This window comes from Anoplopoma fimbria, chromosome 4, assembly GCF_027596085.1.
Source record: "Anoplopoma fimbria isolate UVic2021 breed Golden Eagle Sablefish chromosome 4, Afim_UVic_2022, whole genome shotgun sequence".
In the NCBI taxonomy this organism is placed as follows: Eukaryota; Metazoa; Chordata; class Actinopteri; order Perciformes; family Anoplopomatidae; genus Anoplopoma; species Anoplopoma fimbria.
This window is the reverse complement of record NC_072452.1, coordinates 27,263,710-27,283,638: the sequence shown is the minus strand read 5'-3', so window position 1 is coordinate 27,283,638 and position 19,929 is coordinate 27,263,710. Positions and strand designations below refer to the sequence as shown.

Genomic DNA, 19,929 nt, shown 5'->3' with positions numbered 1-19,929 from the left:
TCTCTTTAAACAGAGTTAATGCTGATCTTAGAAATGTCTTAAATAAGATTTTCTGAAACATTTCCCCACATGATCCTCTAGTTTTATTTTAGATGGATTCTTTCCACACAGCTTCTCTTCGTTAGTGGGTCTGTGGTGATGAGACTTCCATGTTTTTGATGCACTTTAAGTCATAAACACCGACTCAGAATGACCAATGGAACGCAGCGTTAGCAGTTTATAACACACATGACAATAACGTCTTGTTGGAATCAAGGCTTCTGTCCACATGCTAGGCTAACTAGCTTCCTCTTTCCCATAAAAACCAAACTGCAAACATGTTGAACGTGTTAAAAGGAGAGACAGATTAGCTTTAGTTGCTAACGGTTGCTAACGCTAGTCGTGTTGCGTGCCTCCACAGTGTTTGTGTTTATCGTCTCAGTAAACTGAACCGGAGTCAGTGAGTTCAGCTGAGGCCTCCTGCTGAAACGCTGTTGATTCATCACAAAAGGCAGCCGACCTTTGACCCCTTAAGAACATACACACTGGTCACTTACAATGGACGCACACTGACAAAAGTAGAAAACAGGAAGAAAGCAGGAAATAACACAGTGGCAGGTTCCACATCCAGCGTCTCATCTCACAGCGTTAATAAGAAGCTAACTGACAAATACCTTTATTTTCTTTGTCTTCAAAATGTGATGATTTCATGCTTAAAAGTTCCAACATTCCTTTTATAGTTTCATTAGTTTAGTTTATCAAACACCAACTGTAACATTTAATAAGATGAGTCCAACAGAAAGTGTTAGCTTGTTAGGGACGTCAGTGTGATGAGCATGTACGTGTCGTGTATAGCATATAAAGTTACTAGCGTGTCAGCGGTCTTAGCATAATGAGAGCAAGCTGGTTATTAGCATGTTACTGTTAGCATGATAGTATTGTTAGCATGCTAGTTCCATTGGTATATAAGCGTAATGAGACATATGTTTTTCTGTGTTTTTTGCATAGTATTAGCAAACTAGTTTTATTAGCATGTTAAATGGAGGGTGTTTGGTTTAGTTGATTGCTGAACATGTTGGTCAAAGTTAAATAACTAAAGTGACAAAGTTACATAGCAGTTTTATCCTCCAAATCAAACAAAGACTTATTGTTTAGCTGGGGATCCCATAATGTAGGCCAGCCAGCAGTCTGTGTGTGTGTGTGTGTGTGTGTGTGTGTGTGTGTGTGTGTGTGTGTGTGTGTGTGTGTGTGTTAAGCACTTTCTTCCTGGTATTGTGGTCGGAGTCCCGGGGCGAGCTGACTTTATGACATAAAGAGTGAGTGGGAGCATGTTGTGTTGTGTGATGCTTGACTCACCTCCAACCTGCAGGCTGTTTATCAGAGTAACTCACACCACAGCACAGTGTGTGTGTGTGTGTGTGTGTGTGTGTGTGTGTGTGTGTGTGTGTGTGTGTGTGTGTGTGTGTGTGTGTGTGTGTGTTGAAGCTTTGATGGAGCCTACATGGCAACACATTCCTCTCCCTCTTACATGTGTGACTTTTGTAACATCTCCTTCATCTTCTTCATGATGAATCACACAAACACAAAGCCGTGTCTTTGTCCAGGTCTGAAGATGATGTTACACGTGTGTGTGTGTGTGTGTGTGTGTGTGTGTGTGTGTGTGTGTGTGTGTGTGTGTGTGTGCTCGTGTTTCTCAGGTGTGCTATTGTTAAGTTTATGACGCTGATGTGTGACACACTTTCCTGTTATTTTATCATCGTTGGGAGTCACAGTGAGACTCAACAAACCAGTGGCTGTCATATTATTATGAGTCATTTCAGAGGAAAACATCACATTTAAAAACAACAAATCTGTGATATTCTACTTTTTTTCTCTGTGTCAAACTACCACATGTGAAACCTCTTCTTCCTCTGTTCCATTGAGCTCCATTCAAACACACCGATGGGCCTCACTGAACACACTGTAGTTCAGTTTACGTACAAACACTAACTAGAGCGCCACATGGGGATTAATCCGCTGCTGAAAATAGTCCCCTGAGGAAGACTCTCTTTCTTCCTTTTAAATAATGTAACCAAGCTGTTTTTTAAAATCAAACTACGTGTTAGTGAGGTGTTTCTATAGATGTAATCTTCAGTGTGAACCAGTGTGCGTAGAGACGCGGACACATTGTTGGTTTTCGTCTATTTAACAACAAAAATGTTTTTCTATTGTTTTTGTTCCGGTATGTAGAAGAACCTGATGTGTTTTAGTGGAAATCAAACCAACCTTAAAGACTGGAATGTTGTAAATAAACCACAGTATGTACTACTTGTTAAACCTGATACTGACAGCTGATCACTGTGACTTCATGCACCAAACAACTAGAGCTCACTTGTGATTCTCCAGATTGAACACGTTTTCATTTACAGGTGAAACAGACACAACGTGAGTTTGAGTTTAAATCTTTAAGGATTCACTGAAACCCGAGGCGTTCAGTAACTGAAGGAGCATTTTGTGTTCTGAGGGTCTGTGGTGAAGTTCTGCAAAAACAAAAGGAGGAAAGACGGGGTGGGGGTTAACTGTGTGTGTGTGTGTGTGTGTGTGTGTGTGTGTGTGTGTGTGTGTGTGTGTGTGTGTGTGTTAGTGATTTAAGCATCTGGTGGTGGTTACATGAAGGAGGCTGATGAGTCTCAGACTGTTAAACTCTCATTAGTGTAAACTCCCCCATTAATATTTGTATTTTATATTCAACATGAAGTAAAGACGCTCTTTAAGGAGCTCTAAATATAATATTTATATTTATTGAAACATTTAATATTAAGATGTTTCAGCTCTACAACATAATAACATAATCTAGAGTTCATCTACTTTATCCTTTATCTGATCTCAAGTCAGGGATTTAACACTCAGGTATAGATATACTTTTAATACTTTTACTGCAATTAAATGTTGAGCAGAACTTCTACTTCACCAAATCATCAGCATAATACAAATACATTTACATATTGATGTGCAGATATTTAACAAGAAAAAGTAAAGAAATGTAATTTTGAAATAGTGGCTTAACCTATGGTTCTTTAATAACCATGTCAGGGATTTTTATCAAATATGTGTATGTTGAAATACAAACATGGATTTATGAATTGTTATCTTTAATCTCAATAATCGGCGTTGTTTTAATGAATTCAGTCAGTGGATCTGTTTTGTGTTGAAACATCTGGAGTCAGAGATCAGATGAAGCTCTGGGTTCTTAAAATAAACTCACAACAAAACAAAGTTTCATTAAACATGAGAGAAATAAAAACACAATACCAGTAATAAAGTCTCAAATAAAAGCTGGTAATCTGAAAATAACATGCTTTTTAAAAGAACTCACTTTATCTCTGTTTAGATTCACTCCTGGCTCCACACAGTATTTTGGAAATGTAAATACTTAAAATACTAAAACTTTATTTCTGTGTGGTGTGTTTCATATTCAGACTGTAAACCTCCAGAAATCTCCATGAACTGATTCAAACTGAGAATCTACTCGTTGTTTTGGATTAAATTGGATCCGATGAAACAGAAATAGCTCTTTAGAGACACAAACAGGAAGTACAGGACACAAACAGGAAGTGATGAGGACGAGATCAGAGAGGACACTTCTAATCATTGTGAGACTCACTTTGTGTGTCTTCGGCGTCAGACTGGAGGACGCGTGCAGCTTTTCTCGCCGTGGACGTGATGTTTGTCAGTCGGACGCCGTGGACGGCAGGAAGAGTCTGTTGACAGCAGTCAGATAAAAACCACTGAGTCGTTTCCTCCTGGTCTTCCTGCCTCGTCCTCGTCCAGATAGAGACACTAAAAGGACATATCAGTGTCACAGGACGTCTAAATGAATCTCTTTCACAAGGTTAAAGATTTTTAAACAGGCCCTATTATGATATTTTCCGGGTGCATATTTTTATCTCCAGTTACAGTTACAACATGTTTACATGCGTTAATGCCCATAATCCTCCTTGTTTTTCTCATCATTCTGTCCTGCAGCACCTCTTCTCACCCTCTCTCTGAAACGCTCCGTTGTAGCTCCTCCCTCCAGAAAGCAAAGTCTGCTCTGATTGGTCAGCTAGCCCGCTCTGTTGTGATTGGTCAACGTTTCACATTTAAAAAAACTCTTCCTCCAGAGCTTCAGCTCCTTCTCTCTCTTTTGTTGTTTGAGGGCCAAACTAGCCGGAAGGAGTTTTATGTCACTTCTGTAACATTATGAAGTGTGTATGAGGTCACAATGTCATAAAGTTACATTGTGACCTCATAAAGTTACAGTATGACCTCATAAAGTTACATTGTGACCTCATAAAGTTACATTGTGACCTCATAAAGTTAAGTTATGACCTCATAAAGTTAAGTTATGACCTCATAAAGATACATTATGACCTCATAAAGTTACATTATGACCTCATAAAGTTATGGAAGTGAAGGAGAGAATTCAATGGAGCCGTTTCAGGAGCTCAGGAGCTTCTGAGGGGGGGGGTAACTCCTTTTAGGCGTCTCCGTACACTCTACGGACCTTTTACATGTACAAACATATAGTATATAACACACTAAAGAAGAGGGAAAAAGTGGAAAAGCATAATAGGGCCTCTTTAACATATTTAAGTTCTGCTGTCTCTCCTCTCTCTTCAGATGACGTCTTCTCAGACATCAGCGACCCGGCCTGGATGGCCCGCCTCTCTCTCCCTCTCACCGCAGATTACCACGACAACGTCTTCGTCCCCAACGGGCCTCCGTCTCCGGAGACTGAGCCTCTTCCCCGGGACGCCCTGGACTCCTCGTCCTTCTCCACCTTCGGTAAAACACAAACTCATTTCAATGAAGAGGTTAAAGCTTGAATCTTAAATCCCAGCGGGTAAAATCTGCTTCATTATTTATAAAGAGGGAGAAAGGATGGACAGGTCAGACAAACACAGGACATCCAGGAGATGGCTGTTCATGTCCTGTGTGGAACAAAGGCAATGTTGACTATTTTAATAGCAGTTTTGTTACATATCTGTTCTTAACGATGAAACAAACTTATTATATTTTCCTTAACATAAACAAGTAAACCTAAAAACTAAAGCTAAAGTAAACACATGATGGGAGTTTATTTTGAAAAGACACTCGGCCTGTACTGAATGAAAACAAACAGATAAACCGATATATATAGCTATCCATAGAGCGTGATGTCACAAAGGACAAACTAGTTTTAAATATGAATCAAAACATTACCCCAAAAACAAAACATTCTAAATATGTCATTATTAAAAGAAGCAGTCTGGTCTCATCCAGCTTTCAAAGCAAAAGCTACTGAAAATATTTAACAGTAACTCGTAGATATCCAACAAATGATTTTGTATGTTATCCAAGTAATCATGAACAAAGGAAGTATAAAGATCTGAAAAACTCCCACAGGGAGGTAGATGAGTCAAACAAACGGAGATGTTTCCTCCAGCAGTTTGTTCTTGATGTGAAACCAGAAGTCATCTTGGATTTATTTGTCACGTTATTTCTGTATTTCAGTAACGGACGGCACTGTAGTTATTTTAACCCAAACAATCTTTTTGTGAATCTAAGATAAAATAAGATAATCCGTTATTAGTCCCACAGCGGGGAAATTTGCAGGATTAGAGCAGCAGAGTGGAAACAAACGAGACAAAAGTAAAAAACAAGATCAAAACAAGTATTATGAATAAGAAACCACACAGTAAAGAATAATACATGAAGTATGTTTCATGCCTTTACCTAACTAAGTTGTTTCCTGTGAAGACAGAAGTTTATTTTGAAAGACTGTATTCATGTAACGAGCAGAAATGGACACGTGTGTTGATGGACTTTGTAGGTTGAATGAAAAATGATATCGTACTGAATGTTGTTTGAGGAAACATTGGAAGAAGATTCCAATGTGTAGAATTATGACAACACTTTTGGTTATCTTCATTTCTAATCAATCTTCCAATAATGACCTTGATGGTTTGATAGTCCATAAAATGTCCAAATAAATAAGTCCTTTAAGATTAAATTCATTCTAATGTCTTCTGTCCAGATAACAGTTAAAAACACAAAGATAATCGACACTTTTCACAAGTTGTAACCAATAAATAAACTTGTTTTAAATAACTGCTGTAGCTGCGGTAGACGTTCTGGTTTTAGTTTCCAGAAGAAGCAGCAGAGTGACTCCTCCTCCTCCCCCTCCTCCTCCTCCTCCTTCAGGTAAAACTCCAGAGAAGGACGGCCCACTGGGCGGGGCCTTGCTGTCGGAGGTCAGCACGCTGTTTGAGATGCTGATGACGCAGAAGGCCGACGCCCACCCCGGCCCGCGGCCTGACGTCCTGTACCGCCTCTCTGCAGCGTACCGCCGCTCTCTGGGCCTGGACGCCACCGCCGCCTCAGGAAACGCAGCAAGGAACTCTGGGAACGCTGAGAAGAGGTCGGGCCTGGCTGCTCCCTCAGGACTCTATCAATAAGATCATCAATACCATCATCAATACCATCATCAATACCATCATCAATACCATCATCTCATCAATACCATCATCAATACCATCATCAATACCATCATCAATACCATCATCTCATCAATACCATCATCAATACCATCATCAATACCATCATCAATACCATCATCAATACCATCATCAATATCATCAATACCATCTCAATACCATCATTTCGATGACTGTGAGGAGAATGTCGATGAAATACTGAAATATGGTTTAAATGTATATAACGAATTGTTTTTAACTATAAAGAACGATGTGATGACTTTCAGGGCTAAGAAGACAAAACGATGCGTTCAGGGTCAACGTGAAGCTCGTTCTGTCTCATTTTGTGAACATGAATTTAACTGACTGATGTGTTTGAGGAAGTTTCATCTTTATGCAAATGTGCTCTGATGTGATGACGACCCGTAGAGCTCCTTTTGATTCCTACAGGAAACAGAAGCACAGTTGTTCTTTGTAAAAACTAAATATTATTATTTCAATGTCCTCCACATAATCATGAACGAGGAAGTATAAAGACCAGAACAAAACCCTCACAGGACGGTAGGAGTTCTGTTGTACCGGGCGACGTAGAAAAAAAACCTAGAAATCACTCAGCCTGTGGTTGCACAAAGGGACAAACACACACGGGTCTCCTGAGTGAAAGTCCTGTGTTTGTTTGACCCTGTTTGTCCCTCCAGCCCTGTGAGGACACGGAGCAGCTGTCTGTTTGACGCTCTGACAGTGAGGACGGGTTTACTAGTATCGGACAGAACCAACAACCTGCTGATCACTGAGTTATTCTAAGAGATTATTCTCAAATAAAGAAAGATGTCTGCTGTGTAAATATCTCTTTAATGTGAGGAGAAGATCAGGGATTTGATAAATGGACACACTGGATGTCCTCAGAAATATATACAGTATATATATATAAATACACATGTTGTATTTTCCCCGTAGATATATCAGAAAGAATCACTTCAGCTTTATGAACAGTGAAAGAAAAGAGTGAAGTATGTGGAAGTAAAACAAAGACAGAGGAGGAAACAGGAAGTGAAGGCAGGAGTTTGAGACGCAGTTTAAAGGTTAAATCTTAAAGTTTATAATGTTTGTAGTTTCCTCGTTGTGTCGCTGCCGTTATTGGCTTCAGTTCTGGGTTTTGTGTTTGGTGTTTTGGTCGGCAGAAAGCGAGCCGGCGACCAGAAGGAAACCACGCTTTGTCTTTTTGTTCTTCCTCAAGACAAAACAGAAACAGTTTGTTTTTGTCTGGATGTTCAGTGAAGATTACAGGCGGTTTAATTATACGTAAACAATAACCATCCAGTCTGAGTTATGATTTAACTCCTCCCTTTTTACTGTATTTTGCAACAAGAAGAACAGCACTTTGTACATAATCTTTTTTATATCTAGAAAACCTTTGTGAAACATTTTCATGGAAAGTTTGTTTTGTAACTTTTTTAATAAAGTTTGTATCATTTTGAAACTGAATTTCCAAAGAGGTGGTCGTGTTTTCACCAAAAGTTCATCAGAAAAACATCAAATTTTATTAAGAGTGTGTGAATCCTCCTTCTTCAGATGCTTGGTGTGTGTGTGTGTGTGTGTGTGTGTGTGTGTGTGTGTGTGTGTGTGTGTGTGTGTGTGTGTGTGTGTGTGTGTGTGTGTAGGTTAGAATGATGGATGTTTATACGTTAATAATAGATAGTGAAGAAATGCAGCGCCGTCACAAGCTGTTCAGTGGTTTCCTTTGTGCAGAGCGCCATCAGGTGTCTGAGAGACACATGACACCCAGAGGTTTCCTCCAGACCTTCAAACAGCAGCAGAGACGAGACTTTGTTTTAAACTCAGGACCACAAAGACATCGACGCCGGGCGGATTTACACTGAAGGATAACACCGTCCTGTGTGAGAAGATTCCTAAATGTATTTTGTGATTTATATATAAATTACTCTACACAAAATTGTTATTATGTATAAATGTAAAAACAAGAATCATAAATATATTTCTGATGCACACACGACTCATGTTTTTAATAAAAATGTAAAAGAAATCCACATATTATTATTATAATATTTTAAAATACGTGGAGTAATTTATATATGAATCCCCAAAGATACATTTGTGAATCCTTCTAAGTGCATTCATTAATATTGAGTCAGAAGTGTTATTATTACAAACACTGAAACCTGAGTGAAGATATAGACGATCCTTTAATGTGACCTTCTGATGATTGCTTTAATGAGTCTCTTTATGGAGCATATTTATGATCCTCTGGCTGATATCAAATTATAAATCATGAAAAGACCTTCCAAAGGTTTCATGTTTATTTCTCTGATGAAACGTGTTGAGACAGTCTTCTCTTTTCTTTGAAACATCTGTATCTCCACATTCTGACTGGATTTAAAACATCCATCTCCCTTCATGTGTTCTTCATCTGAGCTGTGAAGATGTCTCTAACAGTGTTAGTTTATATGAAGAACAGAGAACCCTGAGAATATATGGATGTCCCTCTGAATTCATCTTGTGTTCTGCTTTACAGAAGAAGGAACCCAAACCAGAGCAGCTTCTGGTCTGAGTCTGTAGGACTCGACAGTCTGCTGCTCACAGGTTCTATGTGAGTTCCGTCCAGGTGAGAACGTTCTACCTGACGAGCACTGATTGTCCTTAGACACTTGTCCATCAGATCATCATGCTGGTTTCCTTTCAGTCTGATATTTACCGCCTGAACACTGAATACGACATGTTTAGGGAGAGAAATGTTTCAATTAACCTTGATGAAGAAAATACCGACAATTCCCAGATGGGAGAACGTCTGCTTTATGGTCTGTTTGACTCTAAATGGAGCATCATTTACTAAATGAACATCATGCTGTATTGAAGAAGACTTGAAACTAGAGATTGAGACCATAAACTCATGTTTACAATGTTTACTGAGGGAATAAATCAAGAGAGAAGTAGAGTCATTTTCTCATAGACTTCTATACAACCAGAGGAGTCGCCCCCTGGTGGACAGGAGAGAGAATGCAGCTTTAAGACACAAATGTCTCCATAATAAGTGGATTTCCAGCTTTGGAACAAAAATATAACAGAACTTAAACTTCTCCAGTTGTTAAACGAGTTCATTCCCCTCATATTTTAGCTACCTATGTTTTTCTTCAGACCTCTCGATACAATTATTATTATTATATTCCTTTATTGATCCCCATGGGGGAAATTCGAGTGTTGATGAATGATGAAGTTGTTTCTGTTGCTCCTTCACTAAACTTATCGCTGAGAGTTCACTACTTTCTTTAGCCAGTTACAGACCTCCGATGAGCTCTCAGCATTTATCTCAGCAACGATCTGAGTTTGTGGGGGAAATATTAATTTATAAGGCCAAATGGTCCCATTCAGAGTAACTGGGGAGTAAAAAAGAGCAAACACTTTGTTCCCCCACAGATGGAGAGTAAAGAGGTCGGACTGGAGCTGAGCCCCGAGGCAGCAAATTGATCTGGAAGCTGCTAATGTGCACTTTGCTATTAAATGTGCCACCTGTGAGTTGGAGAATGAGAGAGAAACCCAGAAATCCAATAAAAACTCTATTAAAACAACACCAGTATTTTATGTGAAAACCCCAATAATACAATCTTAGTAAAAAGTGTGTGTGTGAAGAAGTGAGAGTGAATCCCAGGAGCAGAGAGGAAAACACAGCCTCCACGGAAATATAGAAAGAAACAATAAATAAGAGCAGACGCGGGAACAACAGGTGTTTCATTTTACTCCAGTCATCTCGATGATGAAGGAGCCGGAATATCATTTAAAGCTGCTGTTTGTATTCAAAAGGGAAAATAGAAATGCTCTTTACTTCGTTTTTTTTCTGATTTATATTCATTTTATTTCATAAGAACACAATGCAGCTCAGTAAAGTCTTACAATTAAAAAAAACTTCTTGTATTGTGATCGCTGTCTGTCCTTGTGTTCAGCTCCGTCTCATTTTATCAAAAATACCGTCAGATATGATCAATTTTATTTATTATTTAGTTTTGATCGAGTTCTGTCTGGAGGTGGGTGAAGTATTCAGATCATTGTTTTTATTAAAAGTACAAAACTAAAAAACTAAAAAAAAGTAAAAGCCATGCATTGAAAAAAACAGCAAACTCCATGTTGATGGTAACTTCTGTAGTTGTTTTAACCCAAACAACATATTTTCCTGAACCTAACTAAGTAGTTTAGTTGTCTTAACCTAACTAAGTAGTTTAGTTGTCTTAACCTAACTAAGTAGTTTGTTGTCTAAACCTAACTAAGTAGTTTAGTTGTCTAAACCTAACTAAGTAGTTTAGTTGTCTTAACCTAACTAAGTAGTTTAGTTGTCTTAACCTAACTAAGTAGTTTAGTTGTCTAAACCTAACTAAGTAGTTTAGTTGTCTTTTAACTAAGTTGTCTTAACCTAACTAAGTAGTTTAGTTGTCTTAACCTAACTAAGTAGTTTTGTCTAAGAAGTTTTTTACTGTAAAGACAGAAGTTTATTTTGAAAAGATTGTGTTCATGTGACGAGCAGAAGGTGACTTGTGTTCCTGGACTACATGATGAAAACGCACAAAGACTGAGGAGTTGAGAATTTTAACATATTTTTTAGAATTCAGCACATGTAATCTTTTGGGTTTGAAATAAAATATATAAATATATACATATATATACATATATATATACAATACGATCCAATAGATGACTATTGGATCGTCATGCCGAGTCAAGAACACAAAGTGTTTAACTGGATGTTTCAGGTCTTTGGTCTGAACCTTGGGCTATACTTAACAAATAAGTTTTGAACTTGTACATTCTCATTCGGGGACGACAATAATAAATGTACTTTATAGACCTGATGAGTTAAAGCAGAAATTATAAATATAGAAATATTAGAAATATTTGTTTTGTATAAAAACACTGAATTACATCCGAAATCCTTGAATGACTTAAACAAAACTTCTTTCTTAGGATCTGTTCAGGGTGATACATTAGGCTGATTATTGTTGATATTATTTTAATATAACAGATTGTATTAGCTGATAAAACTCCTAAACACAGTCACATTATGAATAATACCCACAGATGGTGTGGTGTGGTCAGTGGTGTGGTCAGTGGTGTGGTCAGTTAAACATCATTCATAGTTGTGTTGAAGTCTCTTCACATGAGGAGCATCAGTTTCTCCTGAACATCATCTCCTGCTCTCATGTGGACTCGTCTCTTCAGCTCTCATGTGGACTCGTCTCTTCAGCTCTCATGTGAACTCGTCTCTTCAGCTCTCATGTTCAGCTCTCATCATGTGAACTCGTCTCTTCAGCTCTCATGTGGACTCGTCTCTCAGCTCTCAGTCTCTCATGTCTCTTCAGAACTCGTCTCTTCAGCTCTCAGCTTCAGCTCTCATGTGGACTCGTCTCTTCAGCTCTCATGTGGACTCGTCTCTTCAGCTCTCATGTGGACTCGTCTCTTCAGCTCTCATGTGAACTCGTCTCTTCTGCTCTCATGTGGACTCGTCTCTTCAGCTCTCATGTGGACTCGTCTCTTCAGCTCTCATGTGGACTCGTCTCTTCAGCTCTCATGTGGACTCGTCTCTTCAGCTCTCATGTGGACTCGTCTCTTCAGCTCTCATGTGAACTCGTCTCTTCAGCTCTCATGTGAACTCGTCTCTTCAGCTCTCACGTGAACTCGTCTCTCCTGCTCTCATGTGGACTCGTCTCTTCAGCTCTCATGTGGACTCGTCTCTTCAGCTCTCATGTGGACTCGTCTCTTCTGCTCCGTGAACTCTTTTTGTGTTTCACGAGTAGAACTCCTGCCGTGTTAACCTGCTGCTGGTTCTGGCCTCCAGACTCGCCGTAGGCTGCTTCTTTAAACTGAGTTTCCTTCAGCTCACGATCAACTTATTGATTGTTTTGGCAAAGTGGTGGAAGAGGAGACAGCCGATAAAAAGACTCTTTTTGGATGTTTTTACACCTTTAGTTGTGATTCAGCTGTTTACAACCTCCATTCTGACCTCAGGCTGCAGGAAAGAGCATCCATTTCATTTCACATTTATTCTTTTCCATCATACCAGAGTTTTGGTACAAAAACCCTTTTTCTAAACAATCCAAAATGAAAAACATTTCTCTTTAAAGAATGATCTGAGCAGACATCGTGTTTGTCAGTCTCTGATTCTCTGTGTGACAAACACCAGACCAAGGAACTGCTTTGTTTACATTTTCCATTATATTCCTTTTACATCATTATTTCTAGTTTTTGATACAAACAGAGGATGACGAGAGAGATGTTGAACTTTATGTCTTCACTTTAAGTTAGTGAGCTTAACTAACAAACTATTCAGTTATTTAGTTTCCTTAAGCTGTTAAAGGTTTGCTTTCATGTTTCATGTTTGTTAAACTATTTTGTACTTTCCATATGCAAAACTCAACAGAAAAATCCCCATCATTTTTGGCCACAATTAATTAATGAATTAATTTGTCATGTAACTTACATTTTTAAGTACTCAAGTCTCCAAAAACGTTTTTCATTCTAAATGTAAAATGTTTTCTAGTTCTTATTTATCTGTTGGCGCTTAAAATGAAAGTGCAAACTGCTTCTCTTCTTCCTCCCACGTTTATTGTTTTTATTTATTTTTAAATATACAGCACTTTCGCCTACCTAGTCTGTATGAAATGTGCTAAACAAATAAAGAATATTATTATTATTATTATTATTACATTTTACTCAGTAGTTTTGTTGTATAAACCTACCTGTGAAGATGGAAGTTTATTTTAAAAAGACTGTATTCATGTAAGTAGAAAGTGTGACATGTTTCTGGATGAAACATAAGTAAGTAAGATATCATTTCTTTCTTAGCTTTGGTTTCTCCAATGTTGCCTTCACCAGCTTTAAGACTTTCCCACTTTGTACTGCTGCAAATACTGTTGATATTTGAACCAAATTAGCAAGTGTGCTTGGAGACACCAACAGTTTGATGATCTGCAGAACATTCAGAGTGATGCTGATGTCTTTCTAAGCTCAGCAGTTTGTGTGTCAAGGTCAGAAGATCTGTGTCCTAGTGGTTCAGACAGACAGCTTACAACAGAAGGTCATGATGTCGGACCATCAGAGCAGCAGAGAAATGATGCTCGGAGTGTTCCTCAGTGTTTCTTAGTGTTCCTCAGTGTTTCTTAGTGTTCCTCAGTGAGTGTTCCTCAGTGTTTCTTAGTGTTCCTCAGTGTTTCTTAGTGTTCCTCAGAGTGTTCTTCAGTGTTCCTCAGTGTTTCTTAGTGTTTCTCAGAGATATCTTCAGTGTTTCTTCAGTGTTTCTTAGTGTTTCTTAGTGTTTCTCAGAGTGTTCTTCAGTGTTTCTTAGTGTTTCTTAGTGTTCTTCAGTGTTTCTTAGTGTTTCTTAGTGTTCCTCAGAGTGTTCCTCAGTGTTTTTCAGTGTTCCTCAGTGTGTTGGTCAGTGAGTTGGTCGGAGTGCTGTAGCTGCAGGAGACACTGGAGGGCAGCAGAAGCCTGAAGATGAACAATTGCAGCTTAAAAAACCTGAGACTCAAATCCAGATGAGTCAGGTTGAGTTTTGTTTCTACAGTTTCTCCTTTCACTGGAGGGTTTAACAGGTACCACAGATATCTGATCAATAATCACCGTCACAGACAGTGTGTCCTGTGTTCATGCTGCTCTCTGAGGAGGAACGTGTCCTCAGCAGCTGCAGAGCTGTCTTCATTAAAACAGCAGCTCTGCACCAAACTCTGTTCAAATAAATGATATTTTTAATAAGGTCTGCTCAGATGTTGCTGTCAGCTCCCTGCTGAGGAACACGCCAGGGACAAGGACTGTTTACAGCAGTTACCGGGGCAACGGCATGTGCGCGGAACAAAACCGGAGAGGCCTTGAATGTTTGAGGCGAAAGATGACAGGAAACGCTTTTAATGCTAATCACTGACCAGTTTTACCAAAATGTAAAAATGTAAATAATATGTTGTGAGATCAAAGAACACGATGACATCAGAGGGTCGTCTGTGTCTGAAGGACTTTTTGATTCAAGTGTTTGTGGTTCTGTCTGATTCTGGTTCCACACTCAGGAACCTCGATGCTTTGGACATTTCTCACAATAAATAGGAGTTAAATGCTCATTTCCTGGGGACTGTTTTCAGCGGGGGATTAATACATAATACATTTTAGCAGCACTGCTTTGTAACATGATCAATCTAATCTTTAGAAACCATGTGGAGTTTTGAGTTTACACTTAGTTTGACTCACCAAACAGCTGCATTGTATCCTGGAGCTCTAACAACGCGTTGAAAGCTTTTCCTTCCTAATAAAACATTTGTAAAGTCGACTTTCAAAGTATTTTAAACCTGTTTTGTTCCACGTTTCCTGTCCTGTCTTCTTCTTCTTCTTCTTCTTCACTGTGTTTGTTGGTGCATTGCTGTTTTTCTCCGGGTGTTACAGCCACCTGTTGGTCGGATTAATAGATGAAACCCAGACCTCAACCTCCAGATCTGAAGCATTCTTATAGACCGTCTCTGGTGAAATCATTGGCAGGAGTATGCACCTTGGTGCTACTTTGGCTGATGTTTCCATAATGCAGCCTTTAAACTAGTCAGCTGTTTCTCCAAACAATCACCAACGAACACAGAGACAGAGCTGCTGAAGAAATCAGTGATGTGGAAGATGTTTGCTCCTCACTGAAGCATCGATCAGTCATAATGTTCTAGAAATCACATTTCACAGCTCTGCAAAGGCCTCAGAGGTTCATGGGAAATGTAGTCCTCCATTTGACTAAAAGAGAGAAATGAATCTGTGAGGAAAGACGGTTAAGGTATTAAACTGAAGGATATTATTTTCTTTAAGATGTTCAAGTTCTGGTGCCAATATGTTTCCAGAGTTTTATTAAATGAAGTACTAACATTTGAGGAATGTTCTCATGAAAGAATAATCATTAGTGGTTGTGTTTGACAGTCTTTGATTCTCTGTGTGAAGGACAAGAACCAAGACAAGGAGCTGCTTTATTTCACTTTTATAAAACTAACTAATGTTTCTGTGATTTGTTTTTGTGTTTAGAAAACACAATTTGAAAAACAGACTCTTCCAGTCCTCATTTGGTTTGAATCAAGTAGGTGACCTTCATGCTGGAAAAAAAGAGAGGAGTCTGGGACTTGTGCCGACGTTCACGGCCAGGTAAAATCACAGCGTGTGACAGGTGGCTGAGAGACAAACAGACCAACAGACAGACCAACAAACAAACAGACCAACAGACAGACCAACAAACAAACAGACCAACAAACAGACCAACAAACAAACAATGTAATGGCTACTACGCTCCACAGATCAGCTGTTAGCTCCTGTGTTTGTCACAAACCGTCACACAGCTGCAGAGAGATCAGATCCTAACTTTAACGTCAGCTGTTTCCCAAACTTTACTCTGTACTTCATTGAAATGTATCAGATCTGTCTTAAAGACATTTTGGGAAACATGCTTGTTTTTTTGCTTTATTTTGGCCTGAAAGCTAAATATCCAGCTAGAGTTGGGATGTGATTAGCTTAGCTTGAAGCCACAGCTACTCTATAAACCTCTGAAACCACAAGTCTGCTTCTATACGGATGGAACCATCGAGATAGAACATGTTCATTAATGAGCTTCAGACGTGTTGCCAGGTGTTTGAACTCTGGAAAGAGCCGACAGCTAGGACCTTTTACCTGGTCCTGAACCAGTCTCAGTTTAGTCCGGATCCTCTGTAGACCTCCATCAGTAAACAGACCATCAGAGAGAAGATCGTCTGTTTCTATAAAGTTATTCTTAAAGCTCGTCATCGGAGCCACCGGGTCGGATTCTGGAGAAACCAGATGAAATCATGAAGGTTCACCAGAAACTCCTTCAGATCAGAGTCCAGTAGAGACCAGTCCACCGTGGACAGACCCAGATCCAGCAGAGACCAGTCCACCGTGGACAGACCCAGATCCAGCAGAGACCAGTCCACCGTGGACAGACCCAGATCCAGCAGAGACCAGTCCACCGTGGACAGACCCAGATCCAGCAGAGACCAGTCCACCGTGGACAGACCCAGATCCAGCAGAGACCAGTCCACCGTGGACAGACCCAGATCCAGCAGAGACCAGTCCACCGTGGACAGACCCAGATCCAGCATTATCTGGTTTAGACTTGAAAGTATTTCATCATTTCTTCTACCTCTCAGAGAAAACTGAATCATTTCTCTAAACAGTGAACAACATGGTGAAAACACTTCCTGCAGTTGTTTCTATATTTGTTGGTGTGTTCCACATTAACCAAATTGTTCCATTAAACCCTTCTGGGCCTTTATTTGCCATATGGAGCCAAAAACCAGCAGGTTTTTAACTGCTGCCAAGTCGTCCAGCAGGTGATTCCACTGATGAACACACATCCAGCCTCAGAGGAAGAACTTGTCTGTTTGAATCCCTCCGTTCACTCAGAGAGCTTCAGGACTGTTGTGGTGTTTTTTTGGTGGTCGAACACAAACAACTGGTGATAAAGCAGCTTTAAAGCAGCTCCGAACGTCTGGGTGGAACCACAGAAACCAGCAGAAGGTAAAACGTTAAAGGAAAGAGAGGAGGAGCAGGAGGAAGAAAACACGGTAGAATGAACATGTAGTCCTCTTCATTCCACAGAGAAGATGGACGTTGATGGGTGGTGTTTTAGATGTGAGTTCAGAGGCTGTGGAGCTGACGGAGCAGACTTTGGTCAAACAGTAACATTTATTAGAGTCTAAGCTGCTGCTGATGGAGGTTTATGGTCCAGGTTCCTCCTCTGATCCTCCGTCTCTCCTCATCACGCTCTGATTATACTGAACAACTCAGACTTGTTCTTCTCCAAAATGATTGTTTCACTGTATTAACATGAATTTTGTTTTTATCTTTTCTTATTTTGGAGTTCTTTACAAAGCCTGCAGCAAGAAAATCACAGGATCACATCCCATCTTATTATGCAACGACACAGAGTCGGTTCCTGAAGAGGTTAGCGTAGCTACGATAGCATCAGTTCTTTCATCACGAAGAGAAGAACAACACCGGAGGCCTTTCTACATAGGACGCTTCAGGATTCGTCACATTAGATGCATAACAGGCAGGTTGAAATGGATCAAAAATATGCTTATTGATAGCAGTCCAGCTGTTCCAGCTGTCAGCCTCCAGCACCTCCATGTCTGACCTGTCTACTCAGTTCAGAGGTCAGAGGTCAGAGGTCTGGAGCAGGTAGGGATCAAGTCTGCAGCTTTAAAAATGTTCTCTCCTTTTTCATATAAAGTTTCATTTGAGAAACAATTCAAAGTTTTTCATTGTACAAACACCGAGGTTTAATCCCACACCTCATATAGCTTTATGAGCAGCTCAGCATCACCTGGGAGGAACCTCCAGCTCTGTGTGTGTGTGTGTGTGTGTGTGTGTGTGTGTGTGTGTGTGTGTGTGTGTGTGTGTGTGTGTGCGTGTGTGTGTTAACCGGTATGCATGTTATCAGAAAGCCCATTAAAGCAGCAGTGTCACCAGAGAGAAGCTCCATAAGAACTGATGAAACCACAGAAACAAACAAACACAGTATGAATTACTTACGGGACTTATTTTGAAAACCAAGCCCCAAATAAAATATATAAATAAATATATATATATATATAAATATATTGTTTTCTTTATGTTATTTTAGAACAGAAAGCTGCAGCAGTAGCCTCTGTATCTACTGAGAAGAAGTCAGAGGAGCAGAAAGCTTTATGTTGTAAATAGAAACAAATAACAGCAGACTTCATCTCAAACTGATCCAGAATCATTTAAACTGCTGAATGTTTTAAACAAAGCATTGTTTTAGCAGCACGTCAGAGTTTTAAACTCATGGACAGTAGTTGCAAAAGATTTCCACAGATGTTCTTTGCTCCCTTCGACTGGATCTACTGATGAACGTAGTCCTCAGATTGGTTCTGTCAGAAGGTTCTGCTGTAAATCGACTCGTTGGCGGTTTGTTCATCGTTTGTCTGGTGACACTAAACATCTCAACGGTCTCATGAGAATCTGCAGATGGACACAAAGCCCATGAAGACTTTGGATTAAAGAGCAGAACCGGTCCTGTAACTGCAGCAGTGACCCGTCGGTGGAAACACGGCGTTCTGCCTCTAATTACGTCTCCGTAATGGATCCAGCTGAGCTTTGCTGCAGGCGGAGACTCCATCTTGGTTTAATGGGGACTTTGTCATTCAGGCCTGCAGCGTCCTGATGCAAACTGTCAGTACTTTACTGTCTCACTTTACCTTCCTCTCTCACTTCACCTGGGATTATCTTCCTCTCATTATCTCCCTCTGACTCTCCTGGTCTTCTTCATTTGAATTATTATCCCTCTCCATATGTCATATTCTAACTACTCCATCTTCAGGTTTAACGAGCTTAGCTTCATGCTGCTAAACAGTGAACGTCGGATCAGCTGATCTCTGGAGAGCATCGTTCTGTTGTCAGTCAATGGAGGACATTTCAAACACGTTAGACCTTTGGGAGAGTGAAGAGAGACGCCTTCAGCTGCAGGTCTATAACTGCTGAGGTTCACACTGAGATAAGTGACAGTCACAGCGAGGGAGGAGTCTCAGTAGATGTTCAGATGAAGTGAATGTGAGGACGGAGGTGGAGGTTTGAGACGGGAAAGAGTTAAAGATTTAGATCAAGTTTGGAGTCTTTTTATAGATCATTTTGATTTCTATTACTGTATAAGGTGAAGATTTATATGTTAAAGAATTTGGTAGAAGTTTAGATGATTGTGGTTCTGGAGGAACATTTGGAGAAAAACAAAGGGACAAGTTTAAATGTTGGGGTTGTGGTTTGGACGGAGTCTTTGATGGAGAAGGAGTTTAATGTTTGGGAGAAGATTAAGATGTTTGTTGGATGAGATTTTGGATAAAGGTTTGGATAAAAGTTAAAAGGCTGAGTTAGATGTTTGAAAGAAGACGTCAATGAATAAGTTTTGGAGAAAGAAAAAAGTTTGGAGGAATATTTGGATGGAATTTGATTGAAAGCAAAGGTTTGTGGGAGCTTTGAGATGAAGACAGAACTCTAAAGGTCAAGGTTTGGATGAATGTTCAGGTCTGAAAAGGTGTTTGCTTACTTTCATCCATTGAACAGAAACGCAGACAAACAGCCAGCAGCTCCACCCAAATGTGTACAAGTCCATTTAATCTGCCCAGCAACCACAAATTACATTTTGAAGTCTGTGCTCATTTTCCTCACAGAGAAACAGCCCCCCCGCGCTGTTTACCAACTTCACATTGATGCTATCCCGCTCGGCTCGGACCGCTGTAATAGGACTCAATACTTCAGGCCTCTGGCCACTCAGCCAATACAGCGATCCACTGAGTGGGAGCACTGTGATAATAACAGCCAAAGGTAATGTGCATGCAAGTGTAAATGTTAGAGAGTGTGTGTGTGTGTGTGTGTGTGTGTGTGTGTGTGTGTGTGTGTGTGTGTGTGGGCTGAAATCTATATTTCTGTT

General features: G+C 39.9%; 1 protein-coding gene across 1 annotated transcript in view; it reads left to right on the top strand.

Moving 5' to 3' along the window:
- The window catches only part of pcdh12 (protocadherin 12), a 14,418-nt gene extending 7,842 nt beyond the window's left edge, over positions 1–6,576 (top strand). Inside the window, exons 5-6 of the mRNA XM_054598264.1 lie at positions 4,621–4,785; positions 6,184–6,576. Coding sequence (XP_054454239.1) covers positions 4,621–4,785; positions 6,184–6,437 — 419 coding nt within the window. The 3' untranslated portion in view covers positions 6,438–6,576. The remainder of the gene's footprint in view (positions 1–4,620; positions 4,786–6,183) is intronic.
- The last annotated feature ends 13,353 nt before the right edge of the window (positions 6,577–19,929 follow it).